The sequence below is a fragment of the Pelecanus crispus genome, chromosome 7 (assembly GCF_030463565.1).
Source record: "Pelecanus crispus isolate bPelCri1 chromosome 7, bPelCri1.pri, whole genome shotgun sequence".
NCBI lineage: Eukaryota > Metazoa > Chordata > Aves > Pelecaniformes > Pelecanidae > Pelecanus > Pelecanus crispus.
The window spans coordinates 31,442,869-31,470,760 of record NC_134649.1 but is presented as its reverse complement, the minus strand read 5'-3'; the positions used below and the strand labels follow the sequence as shown (position 1 = coordinate 31,470,760).

General features: G+C 55.3%; 1 protein-coding gene across 1 annotated transcript in view; it reads left to right on the top strand.

Moving 5' to 3' along the window:
• Window positions 1-27,892, top strand: part of BSN (bassoon presynaptic cytomatrix protein) — a 95,776-nt gene that overhangs the window by 63,437 nt on the left and 4,447 nt on the right. Inside the window, exons 4-5 of the mRNA XM_075714188.1 lie at window positions 18,857-19,291; window positions 20,801-27,445. Of these exons, the coding sequence (XP_075570303.1) occupies window positions 18,857-19,291; window positions 20,801-27,445 (7,080 nt within the window). The remainder of the gene's footprint in view (window positions 1-18,856; window positions 19,292-20,800; window positions 27,446-27,892) is intronic.

The window sequence follows — 27,892 nt, the reverse complement described above, 5'->3', positions numbered from 1 at the left end:
TTTCTTTGAAGCACATCAAGGCTCTGAGCCCGTGCAGGTCTCTGAATGGAGATTTTGAGCGACACTTCATTCTTATCCAGGCTGATTTTCAGTCTCGGTGGTGGACCTATTAGTGTGGCGCATGGCCACCTCACAGCCACCTTTTGAATGGTTTTTCAGACATAGGGAGTCAGGAACTGACTGGAAATACGTGATTAAATGTCTTTTTGGTTGACATTTGTCACTTAACTTGAGAGGGAAATGTTTCACAGGGACAGTTTGATTTCTGGAGGTGTGAGATCCTCGCAGAAGCTGGGTGCCCACATGACACCCCAGGGCAGGGGCTGGCTGGCAAAACCCCAGACCCTAGAGGCTGGTTTATTTTTATTATTTATTTATACTTATTTTCTGCTGTCCCAAAGGAAAGTCTTGGGATGGCTCCTGGGGACCCACATCCTGGTGTGTGGAGGAGTTGGGTACCAAACCTTTACGGGCACTTTGACCCCCCCGCAGGGTGTCTGTCTCTTCATCTGCTTAAAAGCCTTTGCACGCCTGCCATCGTGGTGTCTGGGCTCCTCAATCTTGTGGACCCTGGCTTCCTCCACGTGTGTTTTATTCACAAAGCAGAAGGAGGAAAGATACAACCTTGCATTTTCCACTCCCCGTTCGTTTCCCAGCTTTCAGTGTTCAGTGCAGAACATCATCTCTGCCCCTGCCATTTAAACTGAAACAGCTTCATTTTCCTATGTGTCTCTTTTTTTTTTGCTGTAAAATGTGCCTAGCAGCAGCTACTCTGTTGGGCAGACTGAAAGCTATGCTGCAGCTTCCTTGGTGCTGATACAGGATTTCTTATAAAACCCATAGTCTCATTTTGCATGTAAGGCTGTAAACCAGCTCCTTTCTAATAATCAGAAATGTAGGAAGGATTAGCAAGGAGGTACAGTTATTAACATAAGTGATTGTAATTAGAAACTGAGGCATTAACATAGATGCTCATGCTTGATCCTGCAACGATTGCACTCTTTTCCATCTTTGATTTTTATCCTGTTTCTGCTCCCATGAGCGGGTGGAAAGGCTTGTCCAGCACTTGGGCTGCTGCATGTTGAAGTGCTCAGAGACTTGCAAGCCAGCGCCCGTGTTTGGGGCTGGGGAAGTCCCCATTTCTCCTCTTGCCTCTGCCTTTGCTACCCATTATTTCTGGCACTGCAAGGTCTGACCCCCAAAATGTTGAGGACAACTCTACTGTGGTGTTCAGGCAAGAGGGTTTCACGTGCAGCACGTCGGGTGCTCCCCGGCTGCACTGTCCATCCTGCACGCACGTGGCCGTGCCTGGGCTTGGGGGGCCCTGCTGGGAGCTGGGCTGAGTGCGGAGCAGCGCTGCTGGTGCCCTGCGGTGGCTTCCTAGGCACGTCCCACCTCCCCCAGGGCCAAAATGTAGCTCTGCGGGGATGGGGACAGGTGGCCGCTTTTCCTTCCCGTGTGCTCACCCTGCCCCTGCTCTGGCCTTAACAAATGCCCTTAACCTGGGGTGTGTTGGAGTAGGATCTGATTGCGTAGGCAATATTTAGAAGCCCTGGGGGATAAAGTGCTCCGTCAAATGTCTGATCATTCCCTGAGAAAATGGGGAATTTTTAGGAAACGTCCCTTGAGAAGCTCACAAAGCGGAGGAAGGTGCCAGGGGCCAGGCTGGGGAGGGCTTCTGTGCCTCCGGAGGCTTGCCTGCTTTCTAAGGATATTGATTGCTCTAATATAAAATGTATTTCTCTCTAAAAAATTTTCCCATTGTGCAAACACCAGCACCAAAGAGCAGAAAATAACTACCCCAGAGACAGCTTCTGCCATCCTGTTTGGCTCCTGAAAAGACCGTATGTGAGGCTTGCTAGCTATATCATGTGCTAATATAGGTACCTTTGGGTAACGTCCTCCTTTGGTGTTTGGTGCATCGGGAACTGTTTGTTGGTGACACAGCAGATTCAAGGTTTTGTCACATCCAAATTATCTGTAAAGTTACTTGGTAATTTGCTAGAATAACTTTTCTGGAGTTCCTTGATTTTACCCCATTATCCATTTCTCCCTAATTCAGCTAGGAAACGTCTCCATCCCCCAGCATGGGCACGGAAGGAATGCCAGCACCTTTCCCTGCCCGGGTAGATGTGGCACTTCGGGATATGGTTTAGTCTGGTCTACCCTTGATTAGTCTAGAGTGGGTTTGGTAGTGTAGGTTAATGGTTGGACTGGATGATCTTAAAGGTCTTTTCCAACCTAGATGATTCTATGATTCTATGATTCTATGCTCCCCTGCGCATCTGCTTCAGGCTGATCACCTCCAGCACCAGGGGGCAATGATGGAGGGTGCTGCCTGCAAGTGGCATCAGCATAGATGCTCTGCCACCCAATGAATTTTAATTTAAAATCCTCCATGTTTTAAAGGCAATCCCGGCCAGGCATAAGAAACTGGATGAGAAACGGGACACAAAATGAAAGTTTAAAGAGGGAGCGTAGCCACAGCTTTGCCCTACCCTCAGGAGACTGCTTCGCTCCTGTGAGCGGGAGCTGATGTGCCTGCCCTCTTGGAAAAGGACATCCAAAAGTATTTATTATTTTGTATTTTGCCAAGAGTTTCTAAATATGTTGCTTGAAATGGCACCTAGAGAAGTAAGATCTTCTAGGAAGTATGCAAAATGAGCAATTATAAGTAAGCAACCCATTAAAGGGTATGCTATCACCTTCTCTCTGCACCAAAAAGTCCTCATTTTGGGTAGGTAAGAGGTTGTTTTGTATCCCTGGTGTGATCTGAAGTTGCCTGCTCTTTCTGGTGCAGTCACAGCCAAACGTGGGCACTATTCCCCTGCAAGTGCCTGCCTGCAGCGAGGAGCTGGAATTCCTGGTGAGGGTGATGCCAGGGAGCCAAGAGCTAAATGTCTCCCTGCCTGCACTTCAAGCACCAAGGGAAGTAGCAGCTTCCAAAACTCAGCCTAGAGAGCCTCCTGAACCAGCGGAAGGGAATATGAAATGTCTTGTTAAAAATGGCCAAACTTCTTTGTGTGGCAGAAATTGGCTGGGGGGGCCAGAGGTGTAGTGTAGCCTGGTGCTTGACTTGCCACCCAGAAAAAATGCTTTTCCCTTCTGAAGCTGTTCCTAGAGCTGATATTAAAAGCTGTTTAGGACCTCCTGGAAGCGATTGCCCAACAAAGCAAATCATTTCAGCTAATTAAGAACCTGATGCGAAAGCCCCAGGTAGTTCTTTGCAACTTAAACAACTTTCCGGGACATTTGGAAGAGAAACAATTTTAAAGGTGCGGCTGCTGGAGTTACATCTTCTGTGTCGGAGGGCAAGACGGAGGCAGAGATCTGGGAGGATGCGGCTGTAGTTATTGCAGGCTGCCCTTCCCTGCCCCGTGGTGCTTTATCCTGCTGGTCATGGTGAATGTGAAATCGGGCAAAGGGGACAGCAAGGAGGCTTGGGCTTCACAGCTCTTGTCAGGTCCCATGTGGATAGCATCTGCTTTGCAAAGCCTTTGGCACCATCTCCCTGAGCATCCTGGTAGCCAGGCTGGTGGGGTACGGTGTCTGGGGTGCAAGGAGGTTGTGCTGCTGTCTGGCACTGGGCACAGGGCTGTGCAGGGCAGATTAGGGATAAACCATCTTCTCAATGTGGCCTGGAGGCCGAGCTCAGGACTGCCACTGCCAGACCGGTCCCTGCATCCTGCTGTCATGGTCCCCAGCTCTGCAGGGGCTCAGAGGGGAGGAAAAAACAGGGTGCTCTCCTTCCAGAGCATTCCCTGCATTTGAGGCAGGGAAGATCCTGGGCGGCAGCCCTCGGAGGTGTTCAGGTTCAGCCATGCAAGAAATCCACGGTGGCATCAAGGAAGGGAACGGTCCCAGCTCTCCCCAGCCCCGTGGGCAGGAGGCGGTGGAGCTGAGGCACCTTCTCATGAGGGCTGAAAGCCTCTGCAAGGGCTCTGCCTCCCTTTGCTGAGGATTATTTCAGTTCTGTTTGTGCCTCACCAAGGTCGTGCTGAGCCAACGCCAGCTGTCCCTGCCAAGCGGTATTTGGGAACCAGGGCAGGCTTCTCCCCGTCTCTGCTCTCTGTGGCTGTAGGTCCCCCACCAGTGAACCCTTGAGCTGCCTCAAAGCTCATCCTGACTACAACTGTCAAAATGCACCAAACCCCCTTGGCAGAGCATGGGGCTTTATTTCAAAAGCCTGCTCTCCGATTCTGCCTTGCCTTCTTATCTTCCCACTGCCATCTGCTCTGCCTGCTAAAATAAGGCAGCGTGCTGTGGACGAGGTGTGCTGTGCTTGGGGAGCCACACGCTGCCCTGCCCGAGCTGCCCCAGCGCCGGCTCGATGTGACGGCTCAGCGCGTGGGGACGCTCCGCTGGGCATCTTCTGCCGTGGCCTAGGGGAAGCTGGACCTGTTGGAGCAGGTCCAGAGGAGGGCCACAAAAATGACCAGAAAATGAGCAGAGGGCTGGAACACCTCTCCTATAAAGAAAGGCTGAGAGAGTTGGGCTTGTTCAGCCTGGAGAAGCAAAGTCTCCAGGGAGACATTATTGCAGCCTTTCAGTACTTAAAGGGGGCTTATAAGAAAGATGGGGACAAACTTTTTAGCAGGGCCTGTAGCAATAGGACAAGGGGTGATGGTTTCAAACTAAAAGAGGGTAGATTCAGACTAGATGTAAGGAAGACATTTTTTACAATGAGGGTGGTGGAACACGGGAACAGGTTGCCCAGAGAGGTGGTAGATGCCCCATCCCTGGAAACTTTCAAGGTCAGGTTGGACAGGGCTCTGAGCAACCTGATCTAGTTGAAGATCTCCCTGCTCATTGCGGGGGGGGGCGGGTTGGACTAGATGATCTTTAGAGGTCCCTTCCAACCCAAACCACTCTATGATTCTGTGATTCTAAGCTGCTGCTGCCACTGAGGGTAGGGTTTGTCTCCTCTGGTTTTAGGTGTCTGCAGGTCGGGTACCCAGGCTGAGCTGGCAGTGGAGGCACCTCTCCGCACTGATGGAGAGAATGGTACCCACCAAGGGTGACTCCTTGCAAAGGTCTTGGCTCCCCACCCTGGAGATGCTCATCTCACATCTGGGGCACATGATGATTTGGTGAGATCAGGTGCCCAAATTTTAGACAGTTAAATGAAATGAACCTTAAGAGACCTTAAGTGGAGAACAGCCTAAGTTCTTCATGCCTTTCTTGTCCCTCAATGCCCTGTCCCATGCTCTACTTGCAGAGGAGTGACCATAGGCGAGCGGACACAGGACCACCTTCACCACCGTCTTTCTTGGCATGATGAAACATCTCAAAGGTAGATTTTTCCGAGAGCCCCTTTGCACCCGATGAAGCGAATGCCCAGGACAGGGTGGGATGGGAGTCACTTGGTGCCCCGCAACAGAAGTGGCATGGCAGAGCAAGGTCCTGCATTGGCTTTTACGTTTCTCACAACACAAAACCAAGAAGAAAGGCGAGGCTGGGAAGTGGGGAGAAGATGTTTTGCAGAGTTAGCCTGGAGACCTCATTGCCCCGAGTTACTGGAAACAAAGAGTACAACAAAATGCTGGAACCTGGAGGGAGGATTTGGGAAAATGGAGACACCTTTGGGAGTGATAAGAGGGCTTTTTAAACTTAGAGATCTGCTTTGGGATCTTCAGATTGCAGCTCTGAATGCTTCACATTTTCCTGTGCCACAGCTAGAACATTTTGGCACTTATTTGTGCTGTGACTGGGAAATAACTAGCAGGCAGTCTCTGATCTCTGACGCAAGTTTGGGCTGAGGTTTTTTGGTTAGGATATTTTTAATTGTTTGGACCAAAAAGAGCACCTGGTTCCCAAGCCTGTTGAAGAAGAAAAGCATTGATTTCAGTGGGGTTTGGTTGACTCAGAGAACAAATATTCTCAAAAAACCCTCTAGTTTGGCAAATAAATGAGGTATTAGGTTGGGAATAACCCCTGAAAGCGTGAATGTGGCTGTAAGGATACGACCTGCACTGTGGTTTTGCCTGTGGCTCTGTCCTAGCTGGGGCTGCATCCAGGCTCTGGAGCTGGGCTGCCTGGGATGAGCACGGCTGAGTGCCAGCCCGGCGCTCCCTGGCTTTCACAGGCTCGGGCGAGGGCTGTGGCAGCAGATCCCACTAGCTGCCGGGAACGAACACCCGCGCTGCACTGAAAGGACTCGCCATCTGCAAAGGAGCTGTGAAATTCCCATCTTTACATAATTTCCTGATTTACTCGGAGCTGTTAAGTATGACCAAGTCATTTGTTTGCCAAGAGCAAATAGGACATCAGGAAAAGAAGAGCAAACTAAAGCTAGGCAGCAATATTTTTTAAAAATCTGTTTTTTTCTTCAGGCTGGAAGTCAGATGAGTGTTGCCAGCCTTCAGAGGAGCAGGTTTCTGGAGTGGCCCTGAACTGCTCTTGAAGTGGAGCTTCTTAAGTTACTTAAAGGGTTTGCATGAGGTGGTTTCTCCTGTGGCTTCAGGGAGCCAAGAGGTCCGAGAGGCACCTGTCTGCCTTTGCAGAAAGGGCAACTGGGGAAGGAAATGCCTTAACAGATAAATAGTAAACTGAACAAAGATTCATGTGATTTGTTTTAGATTTTTTTCTAAAGCAGACATTTTATATGGACTTGACCATTTCATTTTGGTTTGGCTTCTTAGTTTCATTCTTGCTGCATTTACTCTTGAGATGGTGTGATGGTTTAACCCCAGCCAGCAACTGAGCACCGTGCAGCCGCTCACTCACACCCCGCCCCGGGTGGGATGGGGGAGAGAATCAGAAGAGTAAAAGTGAGAAGTGGGGGAGAGAATCAGAAGAGTAAAAGTGAGAAGACTCATGGGTTGAGATAAAGACAGTTTAATAAGTAAAGCAACAGCTGTGCATGCAAGCAAAGCAAAACAAGGAATTCATTCACTCCTTTCCATTGGCAGGCAGGTGTTCAGCCATCTCCAGGAAAGCTGGGCTCCATCACGTGTAACGGTTACTTGGGAAGACAAAATGCCATCACTCCGAGCATCCCCCCTCTTCCTTCTTCTTCCCCCAGCTTTATATGCTGAGCATGACATAGAATCATAGAATCATAGAATCGTTTAGGTTGGAAAAGACCTTTAAGATCATCCAGTCCAACCATTAACCTACACTACCAAGTCCACACTAAACCAATCAAGGGTAGACTAGACTAAACCATGTCCCGAAGTGCCACATCTACCTGTTTTTTGAACACTTCCAGGGATGGTGACTCCACCACCTCTCTGGGCAGCCTGTTCCAATTCTTGACCACCCTTTCCATACAGAAATTTTTCCTAATTTCCAACCTAAACCTCCCCTGGCGCAGCTTAAACCCATTTCCTCTCGTCCTAGGAATGGTGTGGAATATCCCTTTGGTCAGTTGGGGTCAGCTGTCCCAGCTGTGTCCCCTCCCAACTTCTTGTGCACCCCCAGCCCACTTGCTGGTGGGGTAGTGTGAGGAGCATAAAAGGTTTTGACTCTGTGTAAGCACTGCTCAGCAATAACAAAAGCATCCTGTGTTATCAACACTGTTTTGAGCACAAATCCAAAACATAGCCCCATACTAGCTACTATGAATAAAATTAACTCTACCCCAGCCAAAACCAGCACAGATGGAAAATCTCAGCTTGTGCACCCCGGCGCCTGTAGCCAGTTCCTGCCTCCTGGCTGCAGAGAGACCTGGCACCGCTGGTGGGAACATCCATCCAGGTTGGGGTCACCATCAAATCACCACATGGCAGCTGGGGAGCTATCAGCTGTTTTAAAAATAAGTTTAAGTTAAAGTAACATTTTTTTGAAAATAAGCTTAAATTTTAAAATAAATCTTGAAGATGATGAAAATTATATCAGACCCCCAAGATACGTACCCCCTCTGTAGGCAACTTGTGGGTTCCCCAAGCATGCCCTTACGGCCCAGATTTTAGGCATTTTGGTGGAGTCAGGAATCGCATGGGGTGAGCACAGCCGGTGAGGACAGGGAGGGAGATGCTCTCCCAACAAGGAGGGCTGGGAGCCGGACCTAGGAGGGTGGGAGCCACTGGCCATGCTCCAGCTTTGCTGTGGGCATCAGGTGAGGGGTTGGAAGAGAGGGCGTGCGAGGCACAAGCATGGAAAGATGCTGATGTGTATAATTTGGGGAGTAAAATGGCTCATCCGTCTCTGTTGTAACAACCCGTGTTTCTAGGACGTTTCCCAGCCTTTTACTGTAATAGTTTATTGACCTGCACAGAAGCATGAAAGATTATGAGAGTTAATTTTTCAAGCTTATCACTTGATTTATTTCATAAAGGTAGTTCATTTAATTAAAATATTTCTGCTGCTGAAATCGGGACTCACAATCTAGAAGCCTGGAAGAGGGCATATGAGCTTTTTTTGAAGCAGCAGTCATTGAATGGGGTCAAACAGCATTGCCCACAGAAACCAAAGCTTGCAGTTCTGTAGGAGCACACGTATTTCAGGGTAAAAATCCTGGTGGGGACTGTAGAAATAGAAACAGAACAGGACGGAGAAAGAGAGGAAGGCAGAGGGTTGAAATCAGTGGGGTCATGGTTACCCCGAGATGCCTTCCTGTATCTGCACAGCATTGGCTGCTCCCAACCCAAAGGTGAAGCCCTTGGCCTTTGGTGACCTCTTTTCCAAGTGCTAAACAGCCAGGAAAGCCCGGAGGTGAGCTCCCGCTCTCTGGCAGGGCCTGGGAGAGGTGAGGACAACTGTTAGCAGATGTCTCCTCTGGTGGTACATCTACCCAACATGCAAGGACCACGGGAAGGTGGACTTGGTGGGTCTCAGTGGTGGAGCCCTGAGTACCCCTGCCCACCTCCATGTGGGGTTTTTGGTATCTGCTGATATAGGATTGTCTCCTGGGAAAATACTAGAATTATTTTTAAAGTTTTGAAAGCATTATATGACTGCAGGTACCACAGGACATCAGTTTGTGATGTCCTCAGCTTCCAAGCCATACAACTGATGGCTCCCCAACACACTTTGAAAACGATCCATCATGATCATGAAATAGGTTCAAACCCCATTTGCTGCTGCTAGACTGATTTGGGGATGAGGGGACTGGGGACTGAAGAGCTCATAATGGGAAGGAAGCTGAAGCTCTTGAAGACGCAGATTTTATTCTGGTTTGGAAGTGAGTAGCTGCTGCCTGATAGACACTTGGGGCTCTTTGCAATTTAAAAGAGAGCAATCAGACAGCTTGAATCTACTTTTATCAGATGCAGAAAATTGCTAGTTGGATGGCTGGATATTTTAGTCAACACTAGTGACTATGAAAAACCAAGGTTTTGATTAAATAAGACTTCTCTGATAAACTTAGCTTTCCTTGGATTTTCTTCCATTCTTTTTGAAAAACGAATAGAATATTATATTTGTTTTCTGCAGATTTTGGCCAGGTTTCTCTTTGCAAGCATTATTTTGCTGCAAACTTGAAATCTTCCGCATACGGATTCAAATGGTTCCTGAATAGACACGGTTATTTCATCAAACATATGTGTGAAATAGCAGTGTGGCCACGAGAAACACCTCGCACCTACACCATGCCAATGCACTGAAGGGAATTAGGATCCATGGTGACCAGGGGATGGGCTCTGCTGGACCCGACATATGTCTCCTGGGCGTTATTGCAGGATTATTATCATGCAGCCCACGTTCAGAGATCCTCCTTCTGCTGTTAACCTTGGCTGAGAAATACATCCCGATAATGGGGACTGTTAAAGATAAGACTGGCTGGCAGGCTGATAAATCTCGTTAAGGAGTACTACATCACGGAGTAAATTACAATGCACGGCTGGATCGATTCAAACAAAAATGAACAATGTATTACTTTATCTGTAGGGAAAAAATAGACTCCTGCCTCTGTGCTGGTGGGTTTTAGTGCTGGATGCAGAGCTGAGTCGTGATGTTAGCGGCAGGGCTTGCTGAGAAGATGTGGTTTCTCAGCGGGTGCATCCCTGACAGCGCTGGAGCGGGCACCCAGCGGGGTCCTGGGGGAGCAAATGGTCTCTGTGTGGGCAAGAGGGAACGGGAAGCTGGGACATGATAGCGGACAAGAGTCACGTCCCTCTCTTCCCCGTGGTTAAATGGTGGTCATCACGGTCTGGTCTGTAACAACTGTAAATGATCCAGACAGCTTTATAAACGTCACATTGGAGCAAAATGGGAAAATCGGAGCTTGTCTTCCTTGGGACAGCCATAGCTAATCTTTGAAAACCAGACCAAACCCTCTGCTGCTTTAAATACCGTTGGCTGGATTTTATTGTGAACAGAAAATCTTCTTAATTCTTCATCCATTTGGATCCAGTCTTTTGGAACTGAGCTGGTAGTTAATTTAGCTCTTTCTCCGAGATAAAACAAAGAGAAATAGTAAGGTTCAGTGAAAAGGAAAGCAAAAAGCGCTTTCAGCATCTGAGAGTTGCTCTCTTGTTCCTTCTATTTTTCTAACTCTTTGTGTTTTCCCTTTTTCTTAAATATGCAGCGCCATGCTCATGCGTTTTCTCCTGCGATGGCACCCTCAGGCCCCCAGCCTGGATGTGTTGTCTCTCCCACTTCTTTGAAAAGATGCTCTGTCTTGAGTCTGTCCCATGCCAGAGGCAGCTTTATCTCCACCTGCTCACTGCAGAAGAGGACATTGGGTAGTGGTCAAGGTAGCAGAAGATGCATGGTGGTAGCCAATGTCCAGGAAAAAAAGGGAGCACATCCAGATTGGAAATAAGGGGGATAAATGAGTATCAAAGCTGCTCCCCAGCGGTGGCAACCATGTGAAATCAAGGCTGTATTTTATCTGAACCAAAGTGCTGAGGGATGGCCTGGTGCAGAAGGTGGTGGGTGAACTTGTTGGGTCTGAGTGAGGATGGGCATTTCTGGTGGTCACGTCTAGCCCCAAAACTAGTCTTCTCTTCTTCAAATAGTAAAGCAGAGGATGGCCTATTTCCCACCTAGAGGTGGTTGGCCTCCATGTCCCACCTCCTCCCCATCTCAAGGCAAACCAGCTTGCACTCATCTCCACCGCCATTGCCATGCTGGGAGATACTTCCTGTTCCTGATGGCAGCTGGTTTATTGCTGGACGTCAGTGTTATTGCAGAAGCGTGGCGGTGACACCGATGCTCAGTAGGCTGTTCCCAGGGCAATGGATGCTCACCTGCAGCCCTGGGAATCGGTCCCGTGGCTTTTAGACAAGCCAAAAGCATCAAAGTGCTCTCAATATCCTACTGATTTTTAAATCTTTTTTTTATCTAATGAACTGGAAGGAAATATGTTGAGTGGGGAGGGATGTCTATATATATTCTGCAAAAGCACCGGTTTCCAAATTTTGGACAGCTGTGTACCCTTTTTTAGCAGCCCCTTCACACAGCCCACACAGCACCCAGGCTCTCGCAATCGGGCTCGTTTGGAAATACACTTCCTTGATTGCAAAATAGTTTCAATCCTTTGACTTAAAAACATTCTTGCCATTCGAAAAGATTTTTTTTTAAGCTCCGAAAATACAGAAGGTGCTTCCTGCTGCAGCAGCTGCCCTAATTTTGGAGGTGGTGGAAGATGGGCAGAGGGCAGAGATGAGCTGGGGGAGCCTCAGGGCTACAGCCACACAAGGGTGCGGGTGCTGAGATGCTCCAGAGCTGGGCTGTGCCAAGAGCCGCTTGGCTGTGGGTGCTTCAGCTGGATGCGGGAGTTGGAGGGGGGCTTTATTCTGGGGTCCTAGCCAGACGATCCAAACTGGTTACCCAACTGGCCCTTTGGCATTTGAGTCAGGCATTTTGAGGCGAGCTTGTTTCCCAGCTCCATGGAATTAAATAATTTGGGCCCAACAGTGAAATAATTATATGGAAAAGTAGTCTAAGCTTGACTCTAACACCACAATTCCTAATAACGCAGAAGAGTTGGTGGCCTTTTCCTCTAGCCTCTATCAAGCCAAATTTGGGGAGGACCCTCGCTGAGAGCCATGGGACAGCTCAGGAGACAGAGCAGAGCAGCGTATGCCCCTGTCCACAGGTCAACGCCCCAAAAAGCCCATCAGTTTTATGCAGATCTCCACGTCTGCTGCAGGAGGGGCTGCCCAGGGTGGCGATGCCCTGACCCCAGAGCATGGCTGCTGGGGTTTGCAGCTGGGCGAGGAGTCACAGGTTCTCCAGGCTGGCCGTGCTGGTGGAAACCACGCTTGCAGCTCTCCTACGGCCGCAGAGGCTCGCACCTCTTTCTCCCTACCGTGGTGGCGTTCACCAGCCTGGCCATCGGCTGCTGCAGTGGAATAAGCTGGACTTGGCAAGAGCACAGCTATTCCTCGAAGGCGAGCAGAGGGGAACGTTGCTATTACTCATCAGTCGAAGACTTTCAGCTGGAATAATCCTCTGCTGGCTATGCGGTGCATCGAACGGCAGGGTGGGAGGCTGTGAACACCCTGGGTGCTAATACTCTGACCCCGGGGCTGTGCTGTGGAGGGCTGGTGCATCCCTGCTGTGGCCAGGAGCAAGGAAGGAAAAAAAATCCCCAGCATGAGGCATATGCAGGGGGAAGGAGAAGGGAGAGCTGAGAGAGGAGGATGCTCCTGGGCGCTGCAGGAGCAGGACTGCGATGGCCACTTCAGCACTTGGCTGTTGTCCAGCTCCCTGTCTCTGCTCTGCCTTCTCCTCTCTGTGGCACTGGTAGAGGAGATGGGTGGTAGGGCAGACACTGCTGCTTCTGCTCCAGGTCCCCCTGGGTAGTTTTGGCCAGCAGCTGGGTGCAAGGGGAGGGCATCTCCCCTGCGGCTGCCGTGGAGCTGGGGCTGGAAGCTGCTGCTGATCCGTGTCCTTCCCTTCCCTCCTGGCACGGCTGACGGCGGCCCCAGCGCTCAGCCATCACATGCAGCTTCTCCCATCTTCTCTGTGTCTTTTTTCCAACTGGGAGAGGTCCCAGCACAGAGAAGGAAGAGGGATGGAGCAGAGCAGATGGAGGCAGAAAAACGAGCGCTGTGATGCAGAGCTCATCCCAGCAAGCTCATTACCCCGCACTGCTTTTAATCACATTATTGTGGTGTGAAGGCCACTGATACATCACACACATCTAAAACAGAGCTGGGGAGGGACTGTTGGCTCCATCAGCCTGAGAGAGGCCATGAGAACAGATAAGAGCAGGCTGATGCTGGAAAACACATCACTGGGTTTCTTAGTCAAATGCTATATTTAGCAAGGGATTGAAATAACTGTGGTGGTTTTCAGCTGGGCTAATCTGTGAACCGTGGTTGCACTAATACTTGCCCAGTTGATGATAAATAAGTCAATTAGCTTGGAGTAGTTCGCAGCCGAGGAAACCCGGCTGCGGGAGGTGTGTGCAGTCCCCTCACTGCCTTTCCCTGCAGACCGTCCTGGGAGCCCGTGGCTTTACGCTGGGGGAACACTGGCTCTTTGCTGCGCTGCCTGCAACAGCCTCCCACTGGGCAGTGGGAAGGATGTGCAGTGACTCCCCGGGGAGCCTGCCAGCTCCCCTTGCTCCCCCAAGCCAGGCAGGCATCGGCACGTGGCCAGCTGGGCTCCAGAAACACGACCCAATCTGCTGAATGGTGTTTGAGTTGCATTTAGCGCTTCTTTTTTATTTACACTTTTTTTTTAATACATATAGAGATATACATAGATATAGATATAGATATAGATATAGATATAGATATAGATATAGATATAGATATAGATATATGCATGTGTAAACTTCAGAAGCAGCACCCATATGCCAGCAGAAATGCAGTTAGCAAGCACAAGCAGCTCTGCAGCTAGCTTGAGCAGGATTTCGAGGGTGGTTTTATTGGAAAAAGGCAATTTTTTGGCAATCGCTCCATTGGAGCAATAGCACACCCCACTCTTTCTGCCCTGCCCCATCCTGGACGCGGCTGTCCCCCGGCAGTGTGTGAACACGTGTGCACGCACTGCCGGCTGTGCACAGCCAGCACTGCCCGTCCCCCCGGCTCCCCAGGGCTGCCCCTGCCTGCTTGCTGCCTCCACATCCCCCTTGGTCTTGGTCCCCTGCTGGCACTGGGGCCAGCTGAATCCTCTTCAGTCTCTTCCCACCGCAGGCACAGCTCCGACGAGCATCTCCTGCATTTGCTCCATCTCGTCTCCTGATCTTTGGTGCTTCCACCATCGCGGCGCGTTTCCTCACCCTCCTCTCAAATCACATCACTGCCTTAGCTTCTTAGGAGAGATAAGGGCTGGGGCGGAGGTAAAACCAGGCCCATGGTTATTTGCTGATGGCACACGAGGTTGAAAATGTATTTTGTGAACGTGCTGTGGTTGGGACCGTGATGTGCGTCCTCTCTTCCATAGGTGAGCGTCCCGGAGAAGCGCCGGCTAGCACGGGTCGGCACGCTCCCCGTCCTAAAACTGCAGTGGCTCGGTTGAAGGGGTTTGGCAGGGGTGTGCAGTGCTTCCAGCTGCAGGGAGGTGATTTGGAGGGGCTCAGGAGAGTTCAGCTGTGGGAATGGGCTGAAACAGAGAGGGAGAGAGCATCAGACAGCACTCAGGCAGCAGCATCCGGGGAGCAAAATGAATGAGCACCGGGGTTCACTCAGGGAGGCTGCTGGCAGAGAGAGCATCTTTGCCAAAGGGAGGGAAGGGCACAGGAGCACTGAGAGGATGGAGAACCTGCCAGCCAGATCCCAGGCACTGCCTGAGATGGATCTGAAACAGCCCTGGCATCCAGTGATCAAGCATGACTCAGTCCCTTTCCTTTAAAACTGTGCTAAAACCCATCCACGGTATGGACAGAGCTGGAGTGTTCTTAGCACCAGGGTGCTGAGCGCTTGGGAGATGGGATCATACAGTGACATGTCCCAACTTCTGCTGTTGGGAGGGGGCGTAGAAGGTGTCTGGATGTCAGGAGCCCTCCAAAATGTGAGTTTCCTGCAAGCAGGACTGAGAGGAGTGCTTGAAAAGTGATTTTATGAGGTTCTTGTTGTTAATTTGGATCTTGATTCAGATACCAGAAGTGTTTTCCATATTTTCCAGGCACCCATCTGTCACAGTGATGAGCCCTGCACAGTACTTGTCAGCAAATAAATGAAATATTCTGGTGAGATTCACCGCATTTAGTGCTGGGAGATGAGATCTGGCTTGTGAGATACTTATACCTCATGCTGCTTATCTTATTTTGCACAGATTTTTGTCCTGGTATTTTAATAGATATCATTTTGATTGTGTAAGATAGTATCGTAGAACATAAATAACTGGGCAGAGTCCTAGGGATGATATTGCAGGGAGCGGTTTGCACTGTGACGAAGACCATGTGGCGGTGCATCTCCCAGAAGCCGGAGAGGTTGCAGTGAGGGTCTCGGGGGTGATAGGGACGGTGGGACTGGCACCCAGGAGCTAACCGGGGAAGCTGGGAAGCCTCTGGAGAAGCCTGGAAAGCCTCTGGCACTGCTGGCTCCTGCAGAGGCTCTCAGACCTCTGAGTCACTGAACAGGGGCTTCATATGCAACCATGATGCTGAAGCTCGCTGGCTCCGTTGTTAAAAAAAAACCCCAGTGGCACTGGGGGATTCAGCATTTAATTAACTTGCCAAGTGGTAACATTGACCAAAATTACATGGGAAGACTTCTATTTTAGTTAATTACAGTTTTGTTCTCACCCATTAGTAAATTAAAACAATTGCAGGGTAAAACCCAGCGGAGGTTGGCGAGCACGGCTGTGGCCACTGGCCAGCGGATGCCGGAGCTCAGGGGGAGCCACGCGTACCCCCCATGCACATGGACCCCCGATGCTCACCTACCCCATGCCCCGTCCCCGCATTTTGCCCTGGGGTATTGCAGCAGCAGCCCCGGGGGCTCCCCTGTGAGCAGGGCTGCTGCAAATCCTCCCTCGCCCCCGGGAGGGAGCGTGGGCAGCTGTCCTGGTTTCGGCTGGGATAGAGTTAATTTTCTTCCTAGTAGCTGTCATAGTGCTATGCTCTGGATTTAGGATGAGAATAATGCTGATAACACACTGATGTTTTAGTTGTTGCTAAGTAGTCCTTACACTAGTCAAGGACTTTTCAGCTTCCCATGCTCTGCCAGGTGCATAAGAAGCTGGGAGGGGGCACAGCCAGGACAGCTGACCCAAACTGGCCAAAGGGCTATTCCATACCATACGACGTCATGCTCAGTGTATAAACTGGGGAGGGGGCGGTTGGCCGGGGGGCAGCGATTGCTGCTTGGGGACTGTGTGGGTATGGGTCAGTGGGTGGTGAGCAACTGCATTGTGCATCACTTGCTTTGTATATTCTTTTATTATTATTATTATTACTTTCTCTTTCTCTGCTGTCCTATTAAACTGCCTTTATCTCAACGCACAGGTTTTACTTTTTTTTTTCTGATTCTCTCCCCCATCCCACCGCAGGGGGAGGGTGAGCGAGCGGCTGCATGGTGCTTAGTTGCCAAGTGGGGTTAAACCACAACAGCAGCCCTTCAGTGGAGCCTGCGGGAATTGTGGCCGCATGCTGCATTTCCCAATGCCGCTCGCACGGTATGCAATTAAAACCAGGGATAGTCATTACTGCTTGGATGTGATGCCTTGAATGAAGCTGCTCACTCTTGGGTGCTGGCCAGGGCTGCCCTGCACCCCAGGCTCTGTCCTGCCCCTAATGACCAGAGCAGCACTGTTTCTCTCTCCAGAAACCTACTTTTTCCATAACTCCTCTGCAAACCCCAATGGTTTTGGGGTGAGGAAGGCTGGGAGCCTGAGGGGTCAGGGCAGTGACCCTCCCAGGTGTGTAAGCTGATAACCTGGCTGGGCTGGGCAGCCCCCCGGCGCCTTCGCCCCCCTGCCTGCCCGGCTGGCCAGTTTCCAGCATGCCCTGCCATGCCAGTGCCTCTTCATTTAAGACGGCATCTCAGGCACACTTTGGTTTCATCCCTGTCTTTAATTATTGATGCATTCCTTTGCCAGGAGCCTGCTCCGCATCCCAGCGGTGTTGCCCATGCGCTGCTGGTCTTCCCCACGTGCGCCGGTCTTCACTGGCCCTGGCTCCCCATCACCTGCGCTCCACATGGTTAAAAACCCTGTGCCTGCTGCTGTGGTGCACCCTCAGGCAGCAAACTTCAGCGTTGAGCAAGCCCCCATCCCCGTCCTGACTGGGGCCATGGTTTCCAGCATCTTTAAGCACAGAGACTCAGACAGGTGCTGCCATGTCTTTGCCATAAGCTCCTTACCCACTTACCGCCCTGGTGAGGGGCACCCTGACTTCCTGAGCACCCAATGGCTTGGACATGTAAAGCACTTAAATACAGCCTAATTATTATTATCTTCATGGGATCTGGTTAATCTCGATGGGGATTTACTAGCTATTAGCAAATCAGCTGATCGTCGAACGTTTACATTTTTCTCAGGGGCAGCTTAATCCTGTTGGCCACGTTAGCTGGGAAATGCCCACAGCCAAGTTAGACGTATGGGGGAGCTGCTCCAGAGCCGATCCCTCTGAGGGGGAGCAGAGGTGCTGCAGGATGACCAAACACCCAGCCAACAAGGCTGCAGGACCACAGGAGAGGGACAGGACATTTGTCACTGGCAGAGTGTGGGGTGCTAGTGCGGGGCTGCGAGATGCCTCACATGCAGCATCTTCACCAAGCCCCTGTTTTTTTAGCATCCAGCAGCATGACGGGTGTCAGTGCTGGGTGTTGGTGGGGCTGCAGAGGTCTCTTAAAGTCAGGGACTGAGAGCTCGGAGAGGTTTGCCAGAGGTGTTCCCACTGGGTGCGTGAGGCTTTGCTTGCCTCCCGTCTCCCCACCGCTGCCATGGGCAGGATTTCTTGCTCCCCCTCCCCGTGCACATGCAGGAACTGGGCAGCTTGCAGCTCCTGCTGCTGGAGGCACTCACTGCAGCAAGCACCGGGATGCGATGGCAAATGCTGCACTGGCTGCTGCAACACAGCCTGCGCTCACAGTGTATGCATGGCTCCGCGCAGCACTCCTGCTAGCGGGGCTGGGGGCTCTCCCACGGCTCAGGAAGTTTCACTTATCCCTTCACTGGTTTTCTACCATCTGAGGCTGTAACAGCACAGTGATTTGTTGTGGGGCTTCAGACTAAAGTGCAGGGTGCTGGACTATTGGCAGGGTCTCCCTGGCACAGGAGACCCCCCAGGGTGCCAAAAGAAAAGCCAGGAAAAGAAAATGCAGAGCCCCTGCTGTAGCCCCGCAGGCTCTCTGCCACTCACAGCCCTGCTTGCAAGCTGCTTTTTCCAGGCCATAAAACAACAGCTCTTGCTGAGAATTTCACTAGACGAGATTGTCTTGTTCTTTTCCTGCACAGCGTGTACTTTGGGTAATATCTTCGTGAAATTTTTGCATACTTGTGTACCCAGTATTTTCTGATAACCTAGAAAAAAAGATCCTTAAGTATTATGATTATGCTCTTAAACCTTTATTGTATCGAGGAAAACAAATCAGAGTGAGAAAGAAACTGTATAGAGCCCGAGAAGTGTTAAGCTAAGGCAGTAATCTGCCTTCATTGTTCAACTTAATCTAAAACCGAAATACTGGCAAGACTGGAGATGAAAAGAGCTGGTGATGCTGAGGTGTCGTGGGGGAGAGTGTGAAATCCCTGTGTCATAGCCACGGTCCCTCTGGCTGAACATCACTGAGGTCTGGACGAGGGTAGGGGTAGGTTTAAGCTGGATGGTCGGTCTCTTCTTCTAGATGGTTTGTAAGGTATGTCTCCAGTGCCGTTCGTGCACCTCCAGAGCCCACACCGGTGTTTTGGCACTTGCCTGCTCACCACCTGGCCTCTCTGAAGCCAGTTATTTGGTTTGGGCTGGCTGAGTCCTTTGCACCATTGCCATGTGTCCCATCAGCTGAACTCAGTGAGGTCCCTGCTGGGATGAAGCTCCCAGAGTTTCAACAGAACTTCTCCTTTCTGTGTTTTGCAGAAGAACGAATGGCTGTGCTTGAACTGCCAAACTCAACGGCTGCTCGAAGGCAGCCTCGGCGACCCTGCCCCGATGCCACTGCCTGCCCCAAAGCAACCACCCACCGGCTCCCCACGGCACCAGCCACCAGCCGCCGGCCAGCAGCAGAGAGCACCTGCGCCGGCACCCACCGAGCCAGCGGCACCCCCTGAGCGGCAGCCCTCGCCTGCGAGGAGCCTCCGGGCTGCCGAGCAGAGTAGGACCCCGAGCCCTGCCCCGGTGGAGAAGAAGCCCCCGGTGCCAGCAGAGGAAAAGACGCTGCCCAAAGCTGCCCTGGAGCCTTCCAGAGCTCCTGAGAGCGCCATGCCGAAGGGAAAGAGCGTGACCCCCAAACCGGAGGTGGAGAGCAAGGAGAGCCGGGCACCCCCCGAGGCACCGCGGGCAAAGGAGCAGGAGGTGAGCTCTCAGGGCGTGTCCAGCTCCGAGCATCCCTGGGGACCACATCCCGCCCAGGGCTGGCGCGGTGCTGAGCCGTGCCTCTGCCAGCGGCCATGCTCAGAAACAGGGAGGTTTATTCCAAGTCAGAGCAGAAACCACGTCGCCAGGCCCGTTTGCCTCGGGAAACAGCCTTTTGGGAAACGGTGAGCTCAAACACTGCTGTCTCAGCATTTCCAAACTGCTTAGGAACTTCACACGCTCTATAGCAGCATGCTGGTATTCTCTTTATTAGGATTACATCAGTTGGGGCATAATGCAATAGTTCAGGTCATCTTTGACCTTTGGATTTGTTTTAAAATAATATAAGAGCAGCTGAATGTGTTGTCAAATGGAAACTCGTTTCACAACATTTCATGTTGCAGCATTGGGCATTTTTCAAGCTCCTCATCCCACCTATTTTAAAATTCAGTACAATTTGGGGAAACATTTGGCTGCATTGGGATAGTTTTCCCCCTCAAGCAACCATCCCAGCAGCAGCCGGCACAGCCCCCCATGGGGAGGGGGCACGGCGGGAGGTCCCCACCAGCCAGGAGGGGACAGCTGCGCCCCATGCTGCTGTGCAGCGCCCCGGGGAAGAGGCTTCTGGCACTTCTGAAAGCAAACAAGGTCCATGGTGCCTCCGTGCTGGCAGGGTGACGGGCCCTGCCAGTAGCACCAGGGCCAGGCACAACAATGCTTTCCCCGCAGCTTGGAGGCTTGCCCCTGCGCTGCCTAATTGTAACGTCAATTAAAACAGCCTGTTTATTTCTGCTGGAATCTAACAAGGATCCTGGGGGCCACCCTGCTTCTGAAGGCTGCTTTGCAGGGCTATCAGTCAGGGAAATTAAAGTTCATTAAAAGGTGGCTGCCGCTAGCAAAGCTCCTGTCCTCTCGGTGCTGCCAAGCCACCCTGGCTGGGCACTGGGGCGTGAGGGCTTCCCCCTTCCCAGACCCCCCCATTATGAGTGCTCCCGCTCCTCCCTGTGCGGGCAGCTGCCTGCCTGCCTGCCTGGGGAGAGCAGCAGGCAGCTCTGCCCTTGCACTCCTTCCCCAGGCCCAGGGAAGGGCGTGCAGCCACCGCTACCCCAAGGTTTATGGCTGGGCTGGGCCACTGCTGGGTCTCTAAGTAGTGGGTAGTAAAAAAATTGATATTGACAGCCTTCTCGTGTTAGCTGTCGGGGAGACAATGCTGATGGGGCCTGGTTTTTCAAACATGTTTATGAGTCGCACAATGCCTGTGCCCCCGAGAATGTTTGCTGTGCCATCCCCTGCTTGCAGCACGCTCCGTCACCTGCCTTCATTAGCACGCAGACAAATTGCTGTCGAGCCATTGGGGGAGACACGGGCTGGCCCCCAGCCTTCGTGCTGGGCTGACTCCCAACGCTGCCCAGACTTTCTGCATGCTCCCCAGGGGAGGATTTGGAGGGAAGCGGGGGGAGCCGCTCTGGAGCTGCCCGGGTCTGACGCTGTGCTCTCCCTCGCCTGCAGGACGGGAGCAAGCCTTACCCCCCGGACCTGTCCCGCAGCCCCCAGAGCCTGAGCGACACCGGCTACTCCTCCGATGGCATCTCCAGCTCGCAGAGTGAGATCACCGGCCTGGTGCAGCAGGAGGAGGAGAAGCTGAGTGGCACCGGGCTGGCTGGGCAGAGCCCCCCCAGCCCCTCTGAGCTCACCAAGCTGGAGAGCAGCATGCGGCCCCTCCTGGAAGGCCGGGGCGCCCCACCGGAGCCTGCCGAGCGTGGCAAGGGTTGCCCGGAGCCGCGGGAGGAGCAGCGGCAGCGGCAGCGGCCACGGTACCTCTCCATCACCCCCGAAGCCTTTGACTCGGATGAGGAGCTGGAGGACATCCTGGAGGAGGACGAGGACTCGCTAGACTGGGAGAACCAGCGGGAGCGGCGGGAGAGTGCGGAGTCCTCGGATGAGTTCGGCAGCAAGCTGCGGCATGACTACGTAGAGGACAGCAGCGAGGGGGGCTTCTCCCCAGTGCCCCCGCGGCCCAAGGGCCAGGAGGCAGAGGCAAGTGACGAGGAGTTCATGCGGAGGCAGATCCTGGAGATGAGCGCGGAGGAGGACAACCTCGAGGAGGAGGAGGAGGAGGAGGGCTACAGGCGCACCAAGTACAGCGTCCCCAAAGCCGGGCAGAAGGCTGAGGCAGAGAAAGGCAAAGAGCCGGCGTCAGCCAAGCGGCACCTGCCACATGGCCCCAGCAGCCTGTACAAGGAGGAGAGGAAGGAGCTGGAGGCAGCAGAGGGCGACGACTTGAGCACGGCCCAGGGTGGGCTGCGGCGCTTCAAGACCATTGAGCTGAACAGCACAACCAGCTATGGCCAGGAGATGGAGATGGGCCAGGAGGCGGACACCAGCCTGGACCGGGAGCCTGAGCTGGAGATGGAGAGCCTGACGGGGTCCCCCGAGGAGCGCTCCCGGGGCGAGTACTCCTCCACCCTGCCGGCCACAACGCCCAGCTACACCTCGGGCACCTCACCCACCTCCATCTCCTCCCTGGAGGAGGACAGCGACAGCAGCCCCAGTCGCCGGCAGCGGCTGGAGGAGGTGAAGCAGCAGAGGAAGGCTCGCCACCGCTCGCATGGCCCCTTGCTGCCCACCATCGAGGACTCGTCAGAGGAGGAGGAGCTGCGGGAGGAAGAGGAGCTGCTGCGGGAGCAGGAGAAGATGCGAGAGGTGGAGCAGCAGCGCATCCGGAGCACGGCACGCAAGACCAAGCGCGACAAGGAGGAGCTGAGGGCCCAGCGGAGGAGGGAGCGCTCCAAAACGCCCCCCAGCAACCTCTCCCCCATCGAGGATGCTTCCCCCACTGAGGAGCTGCGGCAGGCAGCAGAGATGGAGGAGCTGCACCGCTCCTCCTGCTCCGAGTACTCACCCTCCATCGACTCGGAGGCTGAGAGCTTTGACGCTGTGGCCTCCAAGCTGTACAAGTCGGGCAGCGAGTACAACCTGCCCACCTTCATGTCGCTGTACTCCCCAACAGAGAAGGGGGAGAGTGGCCCCAGCCAGCCCGCCAGCAAGCCCCTCAAGAGCGCTGAGGAAGCCTACGAGGAGATGATGAGGAAGGCAGAGATGATGCAGAAGCAGCAGGTCCAGCAGGCCCAGCCAGCTGTTTCCTACAGCGGTGCCTACCAGCAGGTCAGCTACCGTGGCACCGAGGGCCAGAATGGCTTCGAGTACCAGTATGCCGAGGAGTACCGGTATGACAGCGGCCCCACGTGCCCCTCCCAGCCTGGCTATCCAGGTGCCCTGCCAAAGGCAGGAGCGGTGTACGAGGAGATCCTGCAGACCTCGCAGAGCATCTCCAGGATGCACCAGTCCTCCTCCTTTGACCTGGCCCTTGAGCAGGAAGAGAAGGCAAAGGGGCAGGAGGAGGCTTACCAGGAGAAGCACTTCCTCAATGCCGAGAGCGCCTATGCTGACCTGATGAAGCAGAATGGGGGTCCGCTCACCCCCGGCACCAGCCCCACACAGCTCTCTGCTCCCGTCTCCTTTGCCACCTCCGACAGCAGCGCAGGCAAGGCCATTCCCGATGTCCGGGTCACCCAGCATTTTGCAAAAGAGGGGCAAGACCTGGCCAAGCTCCAGAGTGCCCCAGCAGCACCCGGCCCAGTGTCCAAGGCTGCCGCCGCTCCATATGCTTACAGCAAAGGCACCAGCACGGTGACAACGGCGGCAGCAGGTGGCCCTGGGAGCACACCGCGGAGCTACAGCTCCTCAGCTCCAGAGGCCCCATCAGTAGCTGGCAGAAGCTACGGTCCGGTGAAGAGCACTGTCAGCTATGGTTCTCAGACGGAGGAGGCCAGCAGAAGCAAGGTGGCAGTGGAGATCAGTGTGCAGACAGCCAGGGAGAAGCTCCCAGCCGCAAGCGATGGCAAGCCCCCACCGCCCAAAACATACCCCTTCTTCAAGAGCTCCAGCCCTCCGCTCTCGCCCACCTCCCCCACACAGAGTCCCACCCACACTGCAAAGGCCACAGCAGAGTTTTCCACGCAGACACAGAGCCCTCTCCTCCCCTACGAGGGTCCCACCACTGCCGGCCCCGCCACCTCTTCCCCCATGGTGGCTCAGGGGACGCAGACACCGCACCGGGTGGGCTCACCACGCCTGACCCGGCAGCCCTCTTCACAGGACGCCCCCTTCATGCTGATCACGCTGGCAGCAGACGCGGCCAGCCAAACCAAGCCGGCCAGCTCCGGCTCCTCGACATCCCCCGCCTCGTCTCCCACCAGGCTGAGCCGGCAGCTGTCAGCACACGGCTACAGCCAGGCACTGGAGCCAGAGCAGCCACCGGGTGCCTACGTCAGGGCACAACCGGTGAAGGAGCATGCCCAGAAGGCACCCGCTGTGACTGCAGCCACTGATGGCATCGCAGGGCTGTATGGCTGGGGAGCGCTCCCCGCCGAAAACATCTCTCTCTGCCGCATCTCCTCCATCCCTGGCACGTCCCGGGTCGAGCCAGGGCCCAAGGCGCCGAGCACTAACGCCGTGGACTTACGGACCGCGCTGAAGTCTGCTCCCATCATCATAACGGACCAAGGCATGGATCTCACCTCCTTGGCCACTGAGGCCAGGAAGTACTGCCTGACCTTGGACCACATCCCGAGCCGGCAGTCCACAGCCATCCAGCCCTTGATCATCAACCTCAATGCCCAGGAGCAGCCTCACGCCATCATTGCAGCAGCCAGCACTGCCGGCCTGGCCATCGCCTCCCCCATGCTCCTCTCACAGTCCAAGCAGCCCGTGGTCTATGGAGACCCTTTCCAGAGCCGGGTTGACTTTGGGCAGGGGACCGGGAGCCCAGTGTGCTTGGCGCAGATGAAGCAGGTGGAGCAGGGTGTCCAGACGGCTGCTGTCAGAGCCAGCGGGGCAGCTGGCAGCAAGCCTGAGCCCACCACTGCCCCCCAGACCAAGTTTGTGAGGTACGGCGTGCCGGGCCAGATGGTGAAGAAGGACATGCTCATCACGCAGACCGGCGGGGCGCAGAACGTCGTCAGCCTCCCACAGCCCTTCCCACCAGAGCCGGGCTCAGAGCTGTACCGAGCAGTGCCGGTGGAGCTGAAGAGCCAGAGCCCTTTCCTCGCCCTGGGTGGCAAGAAGTCCCAGGTGATGATGGTGCAGATGGAAGAGGCAGCAGCCGGCCCAGTGACCAAAGTGCTGAAGGAGGAGCCGCCAGCCAATGTGCTAGACCTCACGGGCGTGAAGCCGGAGAGCCAGGTGGCCTGCTGCGATGTGGTCTACAAGTTCCCCTTTGGCAGCAGCTGCACAGGCACTTTCAATCCCACCTCCAAGATGCCAGAGAAGAAAGCGGGGGAGGTGGCAGCACCTGGCCGGAAGGCCAGCGGGCCCCTCTACAGCAGCAGAGAACCAGAGCTGCCAGAGACCTTTCCTTACCGGGAGCAGCCGGCCCCGGCACCCGCGCTCTACGAGGAGCAGAAGTTTTACCCCACCGGCGCCTTCGGCCGCCTCTATTCCTCCATGTCAGACACGAACCTCTCCGAAATCGGAATGAACTACTATCCCACAAAGGGGGATCAGCCCTTCCCCTCCCCAGCGGGTGATGCTGCCGTGGACCTCAGCACCATGAAGCATTCCTACAGCGTGGGCTTCGCCGAGGGGGGTTACCTGGGCCAGGGGCTGCAGTACGGCTCCTTCTCCGACCTCCGCCAGCCGGCAGAGCTGCTGGGCCACCCGCTCCCCATGCGGAGGTACAGCTCGGCCTCCAACATCTACTCCGACTACCGCTTCTCGCCCCGGGGGGACCTGGCCAGCTTCCAGGAGTCCAGCCTGGCCCACTACAGTGCCACCACGGCGCGCGAGATCAGCCGCATGTGCGCCGCCCTCAACTCCATGGACCAGTATGGGGGCCGGCACACCAATGGCCCCGACCTGCTGCCCTACGGCCCCAGCGCCGGGCTGGGGGGCACAGGAGGGCTGGCGGCTCAGCAGCAGGGCCCCATGCCCCCCAAACCTGGCGGGATGTACAACCCCACTTTCCCTGAGGCGCGGCAGGGCCTGGCACAGTACAACGTCCCCGGCGTCCGCCTGGGTGCCATCCGGCAGATGTTCCCTTCCACCGCCACCGTGCGGGCCGCTGACGGCATGATCTACTCCACCATCAACACGCCCATCGCCTCCACGCTGCCCATCACCACCCAGCCAGCCTCAGTGCTGCGGCCCATGCTGCGTGGGCTGTACAGACCCTACGGCCCGGGCGGCATGGCGGCGGTCCCGCTGGCTAGCCTGGCCAGGCTGCCGGTCGTCACCCCCCGTGTCCCGCTGGCGGCACAGGGCCTCTACCGCTACCCGGCCCCCAGCCGGCCAGCCCCAGCGGCCTCGCTGATGGAGACGCCCGTCTACCTGGGCAAGCCCATCAGCACAGCACCGGCAGCGGTGGGTGCTGGTCCGGCTCCCAAAGCCCCCACCGCCCCCACCGGTGGTTTGCAGAGAGCAGAGCCAGCAGGGGCTGCTCCCCGTGCTGAGGGGTCGGCGGCACCAGCAGCCAGCAAGGAGGGCGGGCAGGCGGCCGCGGTGCCCAAGCCGCTGCTGGACGGGGCTCAGCGGGAGGAGCGGGAGCGGGAGGAGGAACGGCAGCGCAAGCAGCAGGAGCACGTGCTGCAGCTGGAGCGGGAGCGCGTGGAGCTGGAGAAGCTGCGGCAGCTGCGGCTGCAGGAAGAGCTGGAAAGGGAGCGCGCAGAGCTGCAGCGGCACCGGGAGAAGGAGCAGCTGCTGGTGCAGCGGGAGCTGCAGGAGCTGCAGTGCATCAAGCAGCAGGTGCTGCAGCAGCAGCAGGAGGAGCGGCATGCACAGCTGGCACTGCAGCGGGAGCAGCTCGCCCAGCAGCGCCTCCAGCTCGAGCACATCCACCAGCTCCAGCACCAGCTGCAGCAGCAGCTGGAGGAGCAGAAGCGGCAGAAGAGTGTCTTCCCTGCACCCGCCGAGCCCACCACCCGCCCTCCTGAGGGGCCCGCCGAGGCGCTGCGGGGCCCACCACACAACGGTCAGGTGTGGCCCCCACCAGGCGAGGTGCCGCCGGAGGGGCCCGCTGGCCCCCGCTACCCCGCACTGCAGCGGCCACTCAGCAGCTCGGCCTCAGACATGTCACTGCAAGCCGAGGAGCCCTGGGAGCCCAGCCGGGGCATCAAGAAGAGGAACTCGATGCCGCGGCTGCGGGATGCATATGAGAAGGAGGCGGCGCGGGAGGCCTTCACAGCGAGGAAGACGGCAGACAGCAGCGTGCAGACGGATGAGGAGGACGGCGAGGAGCGGTACCTGCTGTCGCGGCGGCGGCGGGCGCGGCGCAGCGCCGACTGCAGCGTGCAGACAGATGAGGAGGACAGTGGGGAGTGGGAGCAGCCTGTGCGCCGCCGGCGCTCCCGGCCCTCACGGCACACCGAGGCCGGCGCCGAGGGCAAGCCGGAGGGGGCGGCCCGCGGCACGGCCAGCGTGGGCATCCAGACCATCAGCGACTGCTCAGTGCAGACAGAGCCCGACCAGCTCCTCCGCGTCTCCCCCTCCATCCACATCACCACCCATGACCCCCGGGTGGAGATAGTCAAGTACATCTCAGCCCCGGAGAAGACACAGCGGGGCGAGAGCCTGGCCTGCCAGACGGAGCCAGAGCCAGCCCCCCAGCCCGGCGTTGTGGTCCCCCAGCTGACGGTGCCCACCACCATCCCGCCCTACTCCACCAACATCCAGATGGTGAGCACGGGCCCCCTGGATCCCCACGCCGTGCGGCAGCAGACCCTCGGCAAGTTTGAGAAGAAGAAGCCGGATCCCCTGGAAATCGGCTACCAGTCCCATCTGCCAGCCGAGTCTCTCTCCCAGCTGGTGACCCGCCAGCCGCCCCGCTCTCCACAGGTCCTCTACTCACCCGTCTCCCCCCTCTCTCCCCACCGCCTCCTAGAGTCCTCCTTCGCCACCAGCGAGCGGCTGAACAAGGCTCACGTCCCCCCGCAGAAGCACTTCACCACTGACTCGGCTCAGCGCCAGCAGACGCTGCCGCGCCCCATCAAGACCATGCAGCGCTCCCTCTCCGACCCCAAGCCCATCAGCCCCACCGCCGAGGAGGCCAGCAAGGACAGGTTCTCCCTCTACCAGCACCCACTGCTCCCCGGCACCCAGGTACGTCGGTGCGGGGAACAACCTTTCCCTCGGGGAAGAGCCCCAGGAGGCACCTTGGGACATTTCAGTTTCATTAGCACTGCGGCAATTAATATTTTAAAAGTCTGGCTTCCCACAGCAGCTGATGGCAGCCAGCGGGCACAGATGCGTGCACCAAAGCCAGGAGCTGGCAGCTGGCGGGAGGCCCTGGAGCTCCCCCGGCTGCATAAGCCCGTCAGTGGGCAGGAGCTGGCTGGGTGGCAGGATCAGGGCTGTCCCCTGCCCCCTGCCCCAGCCGGGTCCCCCTCCTCTCCTGAGGAGCAGCCGCCACGCATGGCTCCATTTTGGGTTGTGGTGACTCTCGCTCCCACCTTTGCCCCCACACACTGCAGTTGCCTTGGGCTGCCAAGGCAAAGGGCAAAGAGCCCCAGGGCAGTGCCCAGGGCAGCAGCAGTCCCCGGCTGCTCC